The sequence below is a fragment of the Pagrus pagrus genome, assembly GCF_965226575.1.
Source record: "Pagrus pagrus genome assembly, chromosome: 11".
Classification (NCBI taxonomy): Eukaryota; Metazoa; Chordata; class Actinopteri; order Spariformes; family Sparidae; genus Pagrus; species Pagrus pagrus.
In genome coordinates, this window is record NC_140195.1 from 17,913,197 (window position 1) to 17,930,208 (window position 17,012).

Below are 17,012 nucleotides of genomic sequence, written 5' to 3' on the forward strand. Positions count from 1 at the left end.
CAGAGAGGGGACGCTGTGATTGGCTGGTGTTCTATTCCGGTCTGCATCCGCTGCTGTGATTGGTTCAAATTCTGAAAAGGCGGTGCCAAACAGAGGAGCTGCATAATTAGATGTCAAAGCCTGTTTAGATAGGTTGAGCAATACTATCATGTAACATCAGCCAGACGAAACTTCATTTAAAGATAGAAATGTGCATTTTTCTTCATTCTTTTTTTAAATAAACCTTTATTTAGGAAAGAACAATTTACAAGAAGTTCAGGTAAATCGAACAGCAGCACATACAATCAAGTATTTAAGTGAAAATAAGGTTACATAGAGGACAATACTAATAAATATGTGTACGAAACATAAAATAAGATTAAAAAAAATTAAAAGAGAGAGAAAATAAAATAAGGGGACAGACGGATTGGTACATATATAGATTATTTGTTATGTTATGTCCGAGTGTTTGGACAGACGCCTTGGCAACATTGTTGTTAAACTTTCATGCCCCTTTGAATTTGAATTTGATTTGAATTTATAGATATCATTAGTCATAGGTTTCAGGGTAGAAGGTTTCTAAATAACTCATAAATTGACTTTAAATAAATAAAGAGAACAAATAAGGTTCATAATGACGTTACAAACACACCTTGATGGCACACCTTGATGAAACCATAATAAGTCTAATAGGTGAGTTTAAAAAATAACACAAAGGATAAAATGTGAATTTAATCACACGTTTGGTTTTTATGTGTAATTTGTGTGAACTGTCAAAGAAGACGAAAAGCCTCTCACCCCCTCACATTAACTTATTTTAAACGTGTACTAATGATAATATTAGTTTATTTAGAGTTCATGGTTTGTTTTACATGTAAGCACACAATTCACAGGTGGAATAAGTCAGTGGGAAATATTCATATCACATATATATCACATATATAATATGTCCACAGACAACAATATAATACAACACATTTATAATATCTAATTTAAGGACATTTCAGTTTAATTCCTGGAATGCACACAAAGTTAAATGCAATCATAATTTATGATGCCATGTGTTAAATGGACATTTCATTCACACTTACATCATTTATTCACACTTGTACTATGGTTAACTTGTCAGGGATTAAAAATCTTGATCTGGCGTGATGTTTGGAGGCTCACACGTGAGATTAAATCACACTGAGTAATCTCTGCTAGTGTAACAGTCTTGACATAAATGAATTGAAACCCTGTACCCTTAGATATGGTCTATTTCTGTAAGTATACATTAACACGGAAGGTGGGGGGGGACATGTTACACCATGACAATCGTTGTTACTAATCAAATTTGTCGTAACAAATGACCAGGAGACCCTTTTAATGGCAGATATTCTTAGAGAACGCAGTTTCTTGAACACAGTGTAATTCATGTCTCTGCACTTCAATTTCAGCTCTGAATCTGAACAATTTCTGGGTAGCTGAGGGCGTGAGCTGAGGGAAGAGTAAAGAAGTACATGACCTGAAAGGAAAACTAACCTTTCCGTCATATGAGCTCAACTTCAGTAAATTGATTAGAGAGGCTGTTTCTGTAGGCGGCTGCATTCCTAAATCATATTGATTCATTTTGTTGGTTGCAACGAGTCAAACTGTGTCCTTGATTAAATTTGTGCATGTGACGGGACGGTGGGTCATTACAAACACATGACCACTGGTCATGTGTTGCAGGAAAAAAAAAACTCCCTGAATCCATAGCTGCCATGATTGAACACATTCAATCGACAGACCACAAACTGTAATATAACAATATGCAGTCTCAGGTTTCCCCAGTGTTGTATGCAAGGTCATCTCTCCTGTAAATCTCCATGGGCAGGGTTAACTGTCTCCTTAGTTGCCCTCACCACCAGGGAAACTGCAACTCTGTTGGTAGAAGATGGGAGTAAGCTGATCAGATAACCAGGCTCACTATTTAATTAGTCTCATGTTTATCCTTTGGTGTGCTACAACCTGTGAGACAAGTTTGCAAGCCTGTAACAACAAAACAAGGCGTCATCTCGGCACAGGCCAAAACATAATGCTGTTGAACAAGTTTCAGTGCTTTCCCTGAAACCTTGAACTTCAATCCGCAACTTAGCCACTCTCAAATGTGCATCGTAGCATCATGAATATCCTTTGTGTGCATTAAATCTCGCTATTCTTGATTCCCAGATTCCCTCAGAAAGCTAAACAATCTGAACTGTAGTGCAGCATTCCTCCACAAAGGGACTGTACAATAGAGGTGCAGCCCCTCCCCCATGGCAGCCCAGTCAACTATTAGAAGGTGGAGAACAAAGCCACTCTTATTCCTTCGAGATGTTCTCTGTTAAGATGAGAACTGTGCCTTTCAACAAGGACCCAGCTTTTACTTTTTTGGCTGCATGGTATGTTGAGAGAAAGGAGGCAAATTAAAGGATGGAGCAAAGTGTACTGACATTTCCCTGCTTACCAAACTCAAGAACAAGCATTTCCACGAACCCAAACTGAGGGAATTACATGGACAGCCTGTGTGTGAATGAATTCAGCCTTCACTGTTCAGTCATGGGAAACACATTGCTTGCTTTACATAAAGAGTGTTAGTTTAATATTGCTCATGTAGTGTCCGTGGAGGTGGCGACCTCTAGTGAAAAGCAACCATTATTGTGCATTCACTCCCAGCGAACTCAAACATTTATATTTTCAAACTTGAAATGAAATTGTTGCACTTCAACTTTTTGGGAGTTTTTCAGTTGTTTCCAGCATCATGTCTTGAGCAAATATACAAGTAGTACCAATGGCAAGATGAATCTGTTAAGGGGCCCCAGGGTAGCAAAAAAATCGTTGTTTGGGCCCCAATAGACCCCCTACTTACATCTCCTGCCCTTTGTGCTTTGTGTGTGTACCCTGTCACCTCCAAGTTCCACACAGTCTACACAAAAGACAACACATGATTTCATTTTAGGCCTCGACCCAGGCAGCCAGAAACCAGCAGTTCTGCTGGGTTTAAATGAAGAGTGAATAAAGTATAAACTAATGGCACTCAGTAGAGCACATATCTCCACCAAGGCCCAACAGTCCCCTTTAATTCAAACAAGTCTAATACTACATCTAAATTTTGAACCACCCATAATTGCTGAACCATAATTTAAGCATACCAGCCAGCTACTATATACTTCGACTCCACTACATTTTGAGGGTAAATATTGTACTTCTCATTCACTATATTTATTTGATACCTTTTAGTTACTAGTTACTTTGCAGATTGCATGCTACATCAGAGCCAAAGTAGCACATTTTAAATTAGCATATTTTACCGGCCAGGCCAATAATCATTTGAGCAATATGCAGTATATACATACATATAGTTTTGTAAAAACTATCCAAAAGACATACTTGAATAAAAGTAAATATATTGTGCTAAAATATTACTATGAGAAAAAGTGTGCGTCACCCTTGAGGAAAAAGTATCAAAAGTACTTTTCTGGCAACAAATGTAATTGAGTATTAAAACTACATATAAAGGTAGAATTAAACATATATTCACGAAAGAATACACTGTATACTTGGGTCGACTGATTATCAGCATTGATTTATTCAGCACTGATTTTCTGACTATCGGGTTCAGTTTTTTTTTTTTATCCGATTGCCAATAAAATTAATTAATTTAAAAATGTATTACTTTGGCTCTGATGCAGCATGCAATCTGCAAAGTAACTAACTTAAGTTATCAAATGAATGTAGTGGAGGAAAAGTACAAAATTTGTCTCCAGAATGTGGTGGAATGGAAGTATAAAATAACAAAAAATGGGAATACACAAGTAAAGTACAATTACCTCAAGTACATGTATTGCTAGAAAATTACTTTGATACTGGAGTACACTGAATATCAGATACTTGCTTCGGGAGACTTTCCCTTTCACCAAAGAAATATTTTAACATATCTTTACTTTACCCAAGTGTGATTTGGAGTACTTCTGGGCAATAATGGAATGTAGTACATTTACTCAAGTACTGTACTTAAGTACGAATTTAAGGTACTTTACATACTTTTATATTTTATGCTTCTTTATAATTCCACTCCCCGATATTTAATTGATAACTTTAGTTAATGGTTACTTTGCAGATCATAAAAGTAGCGCAATTTTAAAGGGGCACTATGTAGTTTTTGAGAAGAAATTCAAACTCCAAATTTTAATATTTACAATATTAATGAGGTAATAATACAAACTCAGAAATATTTATTTTTCCACAACTTAATATAAACAAACTGTTCTCAGAGGAAAATGAGGTCCCCAGAACACTGCTTGAAGCCAGAAAGGTGGCAGGGTCCGCCACATATAAACAAAGTAAAACAGTATGAATGAAATTGTGTTGTCAGTTTGTTTATTCAGTTTATTCAGTCATGAAAACGAAGAGTTTGTTTATTTAGTTTGTTTTGGGCATAAAATTCAGTCAATGAAGATCTTTCTCTTCTGCTTTCCTTCCCAACACTACATAGTGCACCTTTAAAATAATTTATTTTATTGGCAATGGGAAGAAGAAAAAGAAGAAGAAAAAGAAAAAATAACTGATTTCTGAAAAAATTCTGAATATTAGATCCAATAATGGTCCAGGCTGATAATCAGTCGACATATAGTTTAAAGTGTGTGTATGTAATTTACTTTTACTTGTTGTTTTGATACATTTATAGCCAAAAAAATCACTTCTGTTACTTAAATTCAATTAAAATCAGATACTTTCTGCTCATGTACTATTCGTATGGGTGACTTTCACTGTTACCAAAGTAATATTTCAACATGATATAATCTGCTTGTGCTCAATAATGACTTTGGGGTACTTCTGTGTACAACACTGGAAACTGTTCATCCACATTTCACCACTTCACTTTGACCACTGTGTCCCGGCAGCGCCCATGCCGACGCCTTCACGTCAGCGATCACGTGTCATCTACTACGAGTCGCTGAAGTTGGAGAAAAGTTTGACAAGCCCTCGGAAGCCCTGAAAGATCAGCTACAGACGCAGGAAAAGGAGCCGCATTATCGATACTAACGCTGTTTTTACTGCGGACACATGATGCAATCCGTCGCCCAGGTAACGGCGCTGACAGGAAGCGTTTATGGCGGAAAATGATCGGACACTTTTACTTTCAGCAAACACACCTATTTGTGTTGCGTGACTCCTCTCACAGTTTAGCTGCTTCTTTCTCACATCGCATTGTTGTGTTTCTCATCAGAAAGTGATGACTTCGGGGTTCAGCCTCGACTTGGGCCCTCTGAAAGAGCCGTTGGCATTCATCCGTTTGCTAGAATGGGTAAGTTTCTTCTTCTTCTTGTTTTTTTTAATTTTTTTTACCATATGGCCTATGGCGGGGTGCCTTCTACATTAGCTCTCCATCCCTGGTAGTAAAAATACCTTACAAAATTGATTATGTTGTCAGTCTTGTGACCCTGTGAACGCCTAGAGAAGTCATGCAACTCATCCTTTGAGCCGTGACACCGTTTCAAATATGGTATGCACCGAGAAGTATGAAAACTCAAGATGTCAGCCTAGGAACAGATAACCTGTAGGAACTGATGGCTAGCTTAATGTGCGTTAGCCATACTTGCAGCTAATAATGTTATAATGTGGCCAAATACTTTGTTTTCTTACTGTAAGGTTGATGTTCAGCTTGACGTGACTTCTTATCCATATAAAACATGTTAGGTTTTACTTGCAGGTGGGTGTTGTTACGTTTGCTTCAACTTTATGATAAAAACATTTCCAGTACACGTTTGCTAATAATTTTCTTCTGCTGTGAACTCTGCTCACCATTCACAGTTCTGGCATCCTGTGATTAAGATGAGGATTTCCTGTCAAAAGTGTGTTGCATAAAATAAAAAGGGAAGTTTGTGTGTGTGTGTCTGTGTGTGGCGGTTGGCTCACCACCCTGCCTTGAATATCCTCACATGCCAGTGCTTCTCCTATTATCTGGTGTCTGTGGCTGCAGGTGTTCTCCATATTTGCCTTCGCTACGACTGGTGGTTACAGCGGCACCACCAGTATCAACGTCCAATGCCAAGGGAGTGACAATGTAGAAGTCCTGGCAAACTTTAGCTACCCATTCAGGTGTGAACAAACACAAACAGTCTCACACCCCTTTTACAATGACGAATCAGCTCCAGTATCAGAATATCCTGTTTGTGTTTGAACAGGTTGATGCAGAGTAGCTACAAGGTTCCTGACTGCAACAATAAAACGTCCAGCTCTCCTTTCCACCTGACTGGAGACCATGCATCCTCGGCACAGTTTTTCGTCTGTATTGGAGTGTTCGCATTTCTCTACTGCACCGCCACACTAGTCCTCTACCTGGGCTACCAGCACGTATACAGAGAATCTAGTCGTGCTCCCACTGTGGTATGTTTGTCTTGATTCTTCATGTTTCTCAGTTGTTCTGGTTAAATGCTTGTGCGTAGCCAGGCCCTACTCTGCACCTATAAATAGCCTAGCAATGTGTGGACTTGAAGAGACTATTTGAATCAGACAAGTGTTGAATTGGTTGACTTGGTGCTTCTGTGTAAATTCAGTCGTGAAACCACTGATCCTAATGAATGATTGTCATTTTATCTACGCAAGCTATGTTTATAATTCATGTTCTGTGTGTAAAACTTTGCATTTGACACCAGCTGTTGATTTTCAAGCAGTCCACCTCTTGCTGGCATCCAACTGGAGGTCAGAGAAAGTGCATTTAACAGAGTTGTGTAAATGAAACAGTAGGGAGGGTGTGGTTCCCATGCAACTAGGCAACAAACACACTAGGTAGTCTCCTTCCAAGAGGTTTTTTTTTTTTGTACTGATCATTTTTCCTCTTCTAAGGACCTGTTGGTTACTGCAGCCTTTGCCTTCTTGTGGTTGACATCATCCTCTGCCTGGGCTAAGGGCTTGACAGATGTGAAGTGGGCCACCAGTCCTGCAGTCATCGTAGGTCTTCTTGAAGTTTGCAAAAATGCCGCAAACAAGTGCGCCCCGGGTGCTCTGCCTCACATGGGCCGACTAAACGCATCTGTGGTAAGTTGAATGCAAATGACTAGGGTTGACTTGGCTGAAACTAGAATCCAGCACAGATAATGTGCTTACGAGTACGAGTATCATCTGAGTAAAATGTGTCAATATCTGTACTCTATCGGAATTGAGGATTCCAAGTACGGATATAGATCATAGATTTAAAGAAGAACTAGATAGTGAAAGCAAAGATGGCGTCTATTCAGTCCATTAAGAATTGCTCGCCTAGTGCATATGGCAAAAATGTTTTCAAGCTTCCAGATTTACTTCCTGGTTATGTGGCCCATTGAATGAGCGCATTGGTTTCCCCCACCTGCAGGTTTCTGCTCTGTGATGACATCACAAATTTATAAATCACTTTTCTTTGCTCGAGGAAGTTTATCAAAATAAACCTTCCTGGGATCCAAAATTCATAACAGAAAGAGTCACAATTGACCTTGTTTGCAGTTCAAGGTGTCATTTCTGCAGTTAAAGGTTTTTATAATGGAAGTCTATGGGGAAAATGCTTTTTTTTCCTCGCTGCAATACTGTTAGTGGCCACTGGGTAAAACTGTAAACAAAGGCTGAACGGCATCTTCGTATCCAGGCCTATAATATGTTCATGCTACAGATAATGTAGTTGGTTGGACAGATACAGATACAGATGATGGTGTACTCGCTTATCCCTACAAGTCAGTCTTTTCCACTCCTGCTTAAACTTGTACATACAGCCTGTGGTATCTGAGTTGCGTCTTATTCTTTGGCAGATTTTTGGATTTCTGAACCTCATCCTGTGGGGAGGCAACTGCTGGTTCATTTACAAGGAAACACCTTTCCACAAACCACCCAACCAGCCTGCAGATTCGGAGGGAGGAGTTGGGTCATCGTAACTGCAGAGCTTCCTCATTTCAAAAGTGTCTAACATGTAGTGTTATCGACTGAGTCATTTTGGTACTAATGGTTTGAAGAAAAATACTGTAGATTATAAGGCATACATTTCTAAAAATTGGCTGCTCCTCTTTTGTATTAATTTCATATTTAGGGTCTCAGATACATTTCAGAGCTAAAATTAGATTTTTTCATAGTGAAATCAATGAATCATAGCAGTCGAAAATGTGACTCATAGATGCTCAGTTTGTATTTTTTAACATAATTATACCCACAACTAAGTGTTTGTTATGTCAAGTGGTACTGCAGGTGTGGATGTGTTGATGAGAAATCATAATGAAGCATCACTCTGTCAGCCTGTGACCTACCAGCAGTATTCTGACCCAAACAGTACATCGGTTCTGCCAACAGCATTTCTTTAAAAAACTCAGGGCTATTCAGTGTACAAATGATTATAAAATACCTAATAAATATTAGACACTCGAGGTGCATTTATTATTAACACTATTAAGTCTAGACTAGACAAAACCAAATTTGAGTCCAGTCCTAAACAATTAAAAAAACTTTAGTAGTTACATTGGTTTCATGTTACATTATTGTTCATTGGAAAGAAAATCAGTTGCCAATATGAGATTATTTATAATGTGTGAAAGCAATTTTATTGAATCTGTTTTGTGTTCATTTGCTCTTCATCATCTCTATATTAGGCTAAATTCTAGCAGCTGTATATTAAGTTGAATGAGGTTGATATATCCGTTTAGAGCATTTAAAAACTGTTCCACTTATTTGGCAGAATTTGTGCCTTTTTTTTACATTCTTTGTCCTGAATGTTTTCTAATAAAACACCCCAGAAATGTCTTACTGCATTTCAAAGCCAATGTACTTATCAGTTGAATAACCTTAGCAAGTTATTAAATGTTGCTCATTTTCCATAAACAATTGATTGATCTCTAACCTCTTACTAATTTACGACACACTGTTCTTGCTAATGTCTAGCTTCTACCTCCACTTTGTTTCAAGGGAAGGCAAGCTGTTTTTTTCAATATTACTGCCATCTTTATGATTTTCTACTTTGATATAGCCATGCTTGATTCACAGTTTCTGGCTTGATCCACTGTTGTGTTGATAAGTGTCACATAGATGAAACTGGAGTTCCTTTTCCAGTTCAGGAAGATACTGCGTGGACAACCATTAAAAGAAAGAAGTGGATAAATCGTTGTGTGTCTCATTATGTCCCTGGTGGAAGCGCACCACACAATACTGTACATATTGTTTTCATGAGACATAAGCAAAAATATGCAATACAGTTTGAGACTCACTAGGTGGCAGACATGCTGCTTCTAACAGACATTATTAGCTGACAAGAAAACAATCACACCCACACACAAGCCTTCAAATGAACCTCCTGACCCTCATCACTCTGGTCAGGCTTTAGGTTTCATTCACAATGCTGGGGTCGCAGTGAATCACGTGAAGGCACCAGTGCCTGATGCATTAGTGAAATTCACTCATATTTTAACATTGAATTCATAAAAATCATTATAATGAAAGTAATAATTTGTTCCAACAGATTACCATATGGCCCTACAGATGGTCTCAAAAACAAATAAATCCAAAGTGCTATTTAACTGAGAAAACATGCAAGGGCACATACCACATATAGCACAGCAAGTATTGAGGCACTTTATGTTGCTTGCTCTTTATCTACAGACCAATGTGTGTGTGTGTGTGTGTGTGGGAACAAACTCTATCCACATTTGTAATAAAAAAATGTATGTAGTATTAGTGGTTGTGATGCAAGTACAGTTTACCCTAAATTAAAAACAATAAAGAAGGAGGCTACTGTTGAGTTTTTGTTTGCTGCATGAACAAGGAAACGTGTAACACCAATGACTGGCCCCTGACATCTGAATCACACTGACAGTTAATAACAGTGTATGTATTAAATCTGCCAGTTATAAAACAGATATAGCTGGTTACATTTGAAGGGGACCTTCACCGTAAAATTTGTAGGCATATTGAAAAAGACTATATTCTAACAGCCAAAGTGCTGGACGTGCAGGGACGACTGGACCACAGAACATCTGCCTGGTGTGCACATTCAGACAAAAGGATCCAAGAGCCATTCAACCATTTATGGACGGCTGGATAATAGGATGGATGATTTTCTATACAATTCAAATATAAATCAATATATCGTCATATGTGCCATAACTAAGTAAGTAATAAGTGCAGGAGAACAATAAAGGTAGCTTACATTATTAATGCATCCACTAAGGTGGAGGACTCTTAAAGCGTTCGCTGTGATTAGGATTAAACTTGACTCTCTCCACATACTGACATTTTTTTCATTTCTAGACTGAAATTTGGATGTTGATGAGGGGAAATCTATTAAATTGGCTTCCTCAATGAAAACCAGATGACAGTAGTCTTACGTGAATGACATGTGACAATGAGGGACATCTGTGCAGTTTTTCTTGAGACAGATTTGTTTGTATATTTGTTTCCCTTCCAGACGGATGGACAGACTGTGCTGTGACACTACTGCAGGTTCAGATGTATAGGAGGACAGCTCTGTAGATAGCTGTCCCCTCGGTAATGAGCATGGCGTCATCTGTACGCGGCCACACGGTTCAGCTCGGGAGCGAGCTCTGTGACGCGGTTGTGATGCGCGTGACTGACAGTGTCACCTCGTGAACGCGCAAGAGCAGCAATGGCCGCTTTGGATCGGCGAAATCCTAATCTGGACGATTTTGTCGGATTAAACTGGAGTTGTTGGGTAGATAGGGTGAATATTTCCCCATCAGACGGTGAGTCGCGCTCCCTGTCCCACACCTGGTCCTCATCCCGTCACAGTGTCTGCGTCCTGTGCTTCATTTTCTTTACATACACATACAGCGGCATCAGGAGCGACCCAAACAAAAGACCCGCTGGGTCCTAGTGCAGGGGGAGTTCGCTAGGGATGTTAACTGACAACAAACAAACACATTTAAATCATTGTTCATGAGGTTTTTTAGTGATGTAGTGATAAAACACTAGGTAGTAAACATAACACGGAGGGTGCACCCGTGGACAGGTAGACGCACCGTTAGCGTTAGCCTGGCAGCTACTGTCACACCAAACACAACAGTAACGTTACTTAAGAAGGATTTGTCCTGTTTGCTAACAGCAAAACAGACTAGCTAACAGCTAAGGCTGCAGCACACAATAAATGCGCTGCTAGCTGTCTTTATATGATAGAGGGAGTTTTTCTGAAGCAAGTTTTTATCTGGATAACTTTTAAATTGATGAGGAAAACCCGGCGAAATGATCAAATCTGGAGCGAGGACTGATGTGAACGAGCTGTTCCGGGTTTTACTCAGCAAAGCTAACCAGATATCTCAGAACACCTGCCTGCACGTCCCATCCTAATATATTCATGCTCATTGTTTTTTTCCTTTTGTGCAGCTGGGTCTCATGCTGAAGACAGCAGCAAGTGTGAGAGGGACGGCCCTGAGACCATGACCCTCAGGAGAGAAGGTAAAACTCAATCAGTGCATTCAGTCACCACGAAATCTGCACTGCTCCAAATTAGACTGGGATATGGGTGCATATGTTTTGACTCACAGTATATTTGTTGATTCACTGAATAGTCATGTGTATCTGAGTTATGAAAAATGGTTTTGTTTGTTTGTTTGTGGATCTTCAGCTCAGTTGTCGGGCTATAACTCGAATGAGGGCCAAACTCAAAACTATATAATATAGTGGAAGCTGTTATTGAGCAAAAATGTTTGTTCTTTTGCTTCGAGACTCCACCACAGAAATGATAAACAGTAAATAAAATGTATACAATGTTATATAATAATAATAATAATAATAATAATAATAATAATAATAATATAATGCAATAACAAAAAAAAGAAAAGCAAAAACAGAGTATGCAGAATAAAAATATGGACAGCACGGATAAGGTGCATGTGTATATACTATCTATACATGTATGTACATGAGACACAATTATGATTACAGAATGTGAGGCAACAAGGGTGTATTGTTGTTGTGCAAAGATAATAATAGTGTGTATGAGTGTGTGAGTATTTTAAAAAGTGTAAAATAAAGCAAAATGTTATGAAAACAGCAATAAAAAGTGAATTGATTAATTGAAGGTGCAGTTATAAAGACTAACCAATCAAGTGAAACACTAAAATATCCCAATATCCCTAATTAATTTTGAGTACTGTATTTCACTTTAACTCCATTTTCTATTCTCCTCTCCAGATATGCACATATATGGCGACTGCCCAGCACATGATGATATCTATCTGGTGGTGTGCAGCCACTGTGGGCAGGTGGTGAAGCCTCAAGCCTTTGAGAAGCACTGTGAGAGGCGGCACGGTCCTCTCACCAAGATGTGCAGCCAGCCACCTACTTTGGCTCCACAGCAGCGTCCGCGCCCCAGCCGCCCTCCTTCAAACCTTTCCCCCGCTAGAGAGAGGCAGAAGGATGGCAGATGTCATGAAGCCAGCGCCCCCTCCTCAGCTGTGTTACCAGTCCACCAGCACAGGCCTAACAAGGCCCAGAGGGAGGCAGTGAGGTACTGTTTAAGATTGTTTACATCATAACAACACAAGAACATATGCGATAAAGAGATGCTGAACTCAGTCCTGTTTGAGTCCTTTATTTATTGCTTTGTTTGAAACTGTAACTAGAGCTGTAAGAAGACATATGTGGGTGGTGCAGCGTAATGTTTGCTAGTATAGTGGAGGGAAAAAAGAACTAAATGTGTTGAAAGCTACCACAAACACTACAAAAAGTTTATGTTTACCCAGACAAAGTTACATTGAGTAGTACGTTAGCCCATTAGAAAGAAGAAGGAGGAGATTTTATATATATATTTTATTATGTTAATATTTTAACATATTTTGTGGTTTTGACGATGGAAACATTACCACTTTTGTCCACAGGGGCCTCGAAAATCAATAAAATATCAAAGTTGTTTGTACTAGATTTAAGTTTACAGTTGCTGTTAATTAATTCAAAGGAATTATTTTTATTCATTTACAAGTTCAGTATGACACTCAGGGTGTCTGCAGGTCCTCAAAATGCTAAAATGTCTTGAATTCATTTTTTTAAATATTAGGCCTTAAAAGTAAATAAATATTAGTAAATTTGAATTTGTTAGGTCTAAATTCCCACAAACATTTAATCTACTTGTATTTATCCATTATTGAATTTCTCTTTACCAAAATTATTCAACCTCTTCTGTATAAAATCCACATTTCTTACCTCTGCATGGGACCTCATACACAGTATTCAACATACCTTTATACTTTCTTGCAATGCTTGAATGTCGAAAAATAAATCATAAATAAATCTGGTTAAAAATGACTATGAAAAGGTCTTTACAAGTATTACATTTAGTGTCAATCTGTAAACAGTCTGGGAACCAATTTACACAGAGAACATAGAAAACGCTGTACGATCTGATCCCATTTATGTCATTTGGGACTTGCACAAACCAGAATTTTGTCACTAATTGTGAGCTTTTTAATTTAGTTTCCTTCTCTAACTTCCTCTGCAGTCTTCCTTCAGTGGAGAAGTTCCCTCAGGAGAATCCTCCCCTCCCACAACCCTCCTCCTCCACGCCTCGACCCAGGGTTCCTCCGTGGCACTCAGGACCTCTGCCCCCTGGCCACTGTTCTTCTTCCACTTCTCCATCAGAGAGACCCTCTGTGCAGAAACCCTCAGCTGGCCAGTCCACTGAGTCTCACAGTCCTCTGCGGGGGACGAGAACCTACAGCCGGATCTCCAAAACACTCGACAGTAAGCCTGCTGCTGTTCTGCAACATGTCTCTGAACTGTTGAGGACCCTTAAACATTTACTATATTATTACTATATTAGCCTTTTATTGTATGTTGTACTGTATATAGTATTTGCATTATTTATTTTATTTTGGGAAAATTACCATATGGGGGAAGTATAATCTCTCCGTCAGCATAGATCATGTTGACTGTCTGTGTCCTGCTGTTGCTCACTGAATTCTGTGTTTGTTTTCTTTCCCATAGAGAAAGAATGTGACCTGAACAAACACTGCCGAGTTCTGGATCCAGAGAGGAAGAAGCTGTGCAGCCGGGAGCTTATATGCAATGTAAACTCTCAGTGTTACCAGTGTTTTTATTGTTGTTCTTTACTGACAAAGAGATGAGTCTTTTGTCTTCGAGGTTGCATTTGTTATTTGTGGAAGATTTTTATCATTTCTTTTGGACGTGATGTAATGCCTTTTTTTCCTCCACTGTGTTGTTCTCTCTACACAGACTGACTCCATCCACCAGCAGCAGAAAGCGATGGGGAAGACTAAGAGCTTTGATCAGTTGGCAGCGGAGCAGAGAACAGCCTCAGCAGGTCGAGATATGGAGCAGCTTCTCGTCAAATCAAAAGACAAAGAGCAACAATTGGAAGCTTCTGAAGAGAAGACAACAACTCAGGGCAGCAAATATAACTTCAGCAGCAACTCTCACATTCTCAGGTATGATGATTTTATTTTATATTAACACAGTTATTGTGATTCACCAAAAACCTCTTGAGTGACCATTACAAATTGTTGCTAGAAATGAAGCTGTAATTGTGTAAACTGTGAAAAGTCATGAAAATAATTGAATGGATTTTCTTTCTCTGATTAAAATGTCACATTTTAATTAAAAAGTTCTGTATTTTGCATCGTAATGTCTGAGCACAACAGATAGTGAAAGAAGCAAACATGACAGAAAATAAATAATAATGTTGTTGATTAAACACAATTTAACATTCAGCTTCAGTTCAACCAGAAACATACATATTCTGAATGGTTAAGTTGGAGATAGTTAGTGTGTTTTATCTGAGTAATTCTTTTCCACATAGAAACTGCTGCCGCTCTTTCATAATGCATCACTTTTTGTTTTCGTTTGCTTTCAAAACAGGTCCAGAGATCCATCGAAAAGCTTTCCAGAAGAGGAGGTCAACAGCACTGTGGAAGTGGAGTTACAGCCTCCCTATCCCTTCAACCAGACTCTGGTGTCGAGTGAGGACAGTGAAAACGACGAGCAAGAGGAAGCCTCTGACTTGCCTGCTGCACCCTGGCACCCCAAACCTCTCGGGGTGAGTGCAGAAACATACGGAAGCAGAGCAGCAGCCAGTAGACGAGATTTGTTTCATAGGCCTACGTCAGACAGGTTCAAAAATATTGTTGCATGATTGTTTTAAGAGGGAGAATACAAATTTAAAGCAGTTGTGATATATGAATTTAGAGATTAAATGGTGGGGGTCACTGGATTTGACCATGAATACATCACTGTTGTTATGAGGGAAAATTACACCTCACACAAACACGTGTTTGTATTTATAAAACTTTCTGTTCTGTAGCTATGCACTTTTGGATGTCGCACATTGGGCTGCAGCATCTTCACCTTCGACCGCCGTTGGCACCACCTGCGGTTTGCCCTCAGTGCCATGTTGGAGCAGCATGTCAGCACACACTTGTGGAAGTGAGTGTCACTTCTCTATACTTAACACAAATGTCACCTATTTGAGCACCACAAGGTGAAGAAAGGAGAAAAGAAGGGATCCTAATCTGCTTCATGTTTTCCTTTCAACACACAGGAAAATGCCTCAAGTCTCATCAGATCTCAGGTCCCATCATGTCACACCTCCAACTGTAGGATCACCTGTCAGGAGTGGAGCCAAACCCTCCAATTCCACTGGCTCCCTCAGCCTCGAGTCTACCTCACTGGGACAACTGGAAACCAAAAGCAGTCAGCACAGTGCTCACAGTACCACACCGCCTTCCTCCACTGCGTCTACAAACTTGGGGACTGGTCGACGGCGCAACCCTAGCAAGGCTCGGCAGACCAACGCAAGCGCTGCTCAGAAAGCTGCAAAGCTGTCACACAGCGCTGAGGACAAATCCCCCAAATACATCAGGGACCCCCCACTCCATGAGAAGTGCCAGCCACACGTGCCCTCCTCTCAAGGACCAGTAAACGGTACATTCTCACAAGGAAAGAAGCCATGTCCTCCTCCCCAGCGCTCCCCCCGCAGCAGAGGGAAGCCCCCAGGGGTCCAGCAGCAGCTGGTGGGTTATGACCATGGGGGTCTTGCCCAAAAACGCAAAGGCACCAATGAGTCAGTGCCCCTCAGCTCTAAGTGTCAACGATTGTCCTCCACTTCCCGTTCCAGCCTCCTCACCTGGAAAGGAGAGAATATTGAGAAAGTGTTCGGCTGGGGCCTGGAGAGAAGACCAGACTCCTAAAGAGTGAGTAGACTAGCAAGCCAAGGTGTGCTATAGGGTGTATACCATCAGTGTTTTTTTGATGATGTGGATCCATCCCTTGTAATAAGTATTTGTGTTTTTGTTTGCTTTTTTAACAACATTAAATCATTTGTAGGTGACAGTTGTTGTTTACGTCTTATCTTCGCAGCCAACAATGAAGCCTGCCTTAAAATGAGCACTTGAAGAAGAGGGTTGCTGCAGCTGCCGCCAACATAGCATGCCTGTGTGAATGTGTGTGTATGTACTGTATGTTTCTGACCACATTTGTTTATGTCCTCACGTTTTTATGCACAGACATCAGGAATAAATATTTGTCTGAATATTATCGCATGTGTGTATTTTTGCAAGATGTCTATTTTTCTACTTGATTCAACGTCTCAGTTTGTTATCTGTGTAATGTAAAAACGATACCTCAGTCTACTTGTCATGCTGCTAAAATTAAAAGTCATTTCATAGCAAAACAATAAAAACATTCTTGAAACTCTCCACCCTGTGTCTTCTGTTATTTTACTGTGGTTCTGTACTAATGGAGCAATAAAAAAATGTTGTCAGTTTAGTTTACTCATTACGCATTTACTCAAATGATGGAAATTACAGGGATTTTTCTCTAATTGTCCCCAACTGGCTGCTTCAATCGTTTTTGATTTTCTAACACCAGATGGAGCTGTCTGGAGTTTGTAGAAATCAGTCAAATAGTCTAACAGAAAGCATTGAACAGTTCCTGTTTAACCAGGTCGACACTGTTAAACGCACCGTTTTTATAAAAGTGAAAAATTCCTGCACACATTCTGGCCTACTGCAGTTTCAGTGTGTAGACGAGCGCCACAACAGATCCATGTAGAT

General features: G+C 39.6%; 2 protein-coding genes across 4 annotated transcripts; both read left to right on the forward strand.

Annotated features, from left to right (window-relative positions):
- The first annotated feature begins 4,886 nt into the window (after positions 1-4,886).
- sypl2b (synaptophysin-like 2b) lies at positions 4,887-9,098 on the forward strand. 2 transcript variants are annotated; one of them, XM_084367170.1, is made up of 6 exons: positions 4,887-5,070; positions 5,213-5,290; positions 5,966-6,084; positions 6,171-6,372; positions 6,832-7,023; positions 7,764-9,098. In XM_084367170.1, exons 1-6 carry the CDS (start codon positions 5,050-5,052, stop codon positions 7,884-7,886), a joined length of 735 nt encoding a protein of 244 aa, XP_084223296.1. In that variant the 5' UTR covers positions 4,887-5,049; the 3' UTR covers positions 7,887-9,098. The 2 variants fall into 2 exon arrangements, with proteins under 2 accessions (XP_084223296.1, XP_084223297.1); XM_084367171.1 differs by lacking the exons at positions 4,887-5,070; positions 5,213-5,290 and adding an exon at positions 5,359-5,488.
- Positions 9,099-10,552: 1,454 nt separating this feature from the next.
- On the forward strand, positions 10,553-16,655 carry atxn7l2b (ataxin 7-like 2b). Of its 2 annotated transcripts, none has more exons than XM_084366149.1 (10): positions 10,553-10,694; positions 11,332-11,403; positions 12,142-12,457; positions 13,445-13,686; positions 13,930-14,012; positions 14,179-14,390; positions 14,821-14,998; positions 15,263-15,384; positions 15,500-16,151; positions 16,318-16,655. In XM_084366149.1, exons 1-9 carry the CDS (start codon positions 10,598-10,600, stop codon positions 16,146-16,148), a joined length of 1,971 nt encoding a protein of 656 aa, XP_084222275.1. In that variant the 5' UTR covers positions 10,553-10,597; the 3' UTR covers positions 16,149-16,151; positions 16,318-16,655. The 2 variants fall into 2 exon arrangements, with proteins under 2 accessions (XP_084222275.1, XP_084222276.1); XM_084366150.1 differs by lacking the exon at positions 10,553-10,694 and adding an exon at positions 10,877-10,960.
- Positions 16,656-17,012: the final 357 nt, after the last annotated feature.

Excerpts from the sequence above, each read along its gene's own strand:
- sypl2b (XM_084367170.1), top strand. The coding sequence starts at position 5,050 with ATGATGCAATCCGTCGCCCAG. Across the intron at positions 5,071-5,212 it reads TGATGCAATCCGTCGCCCAG|AAAGTGATGACTTCGGGGTT; the intron begins GTAACGGCGCTG and ends GTTTCTCATCAG. Across the intron at positions 5,291-5,965 it reads TCATCCGTTTGCTAGAATGG|GTGTTCTCCATATTTGCCTT; the intron begins GTAAGTTTCTTC and ends CTGTGGCTGCAG.
- atxn7l2b (XM_084366149.1), top strand. The coding sequence starts at position 10,598 with ATGGCCGCTTTGGATCGGCGAAATCCTAATCTGGACGATTTTGTCGGA. Across the intron at positions 13,687-13,929 it reads GATCTCCAAAACACTCGACA|AGAAAGAATGTGACCTGAAC; the intron begins GTAAGCCTGCTG and ends TCTTTCCCATAG. Across the intron at positions 14,013-14,178 it reads GCCGGGAGCTTATATGCAAT|ACTGACTCCATCCACCAGCA; the intron begins GTAAACTCTCAG and ends CTCTCTACACAG.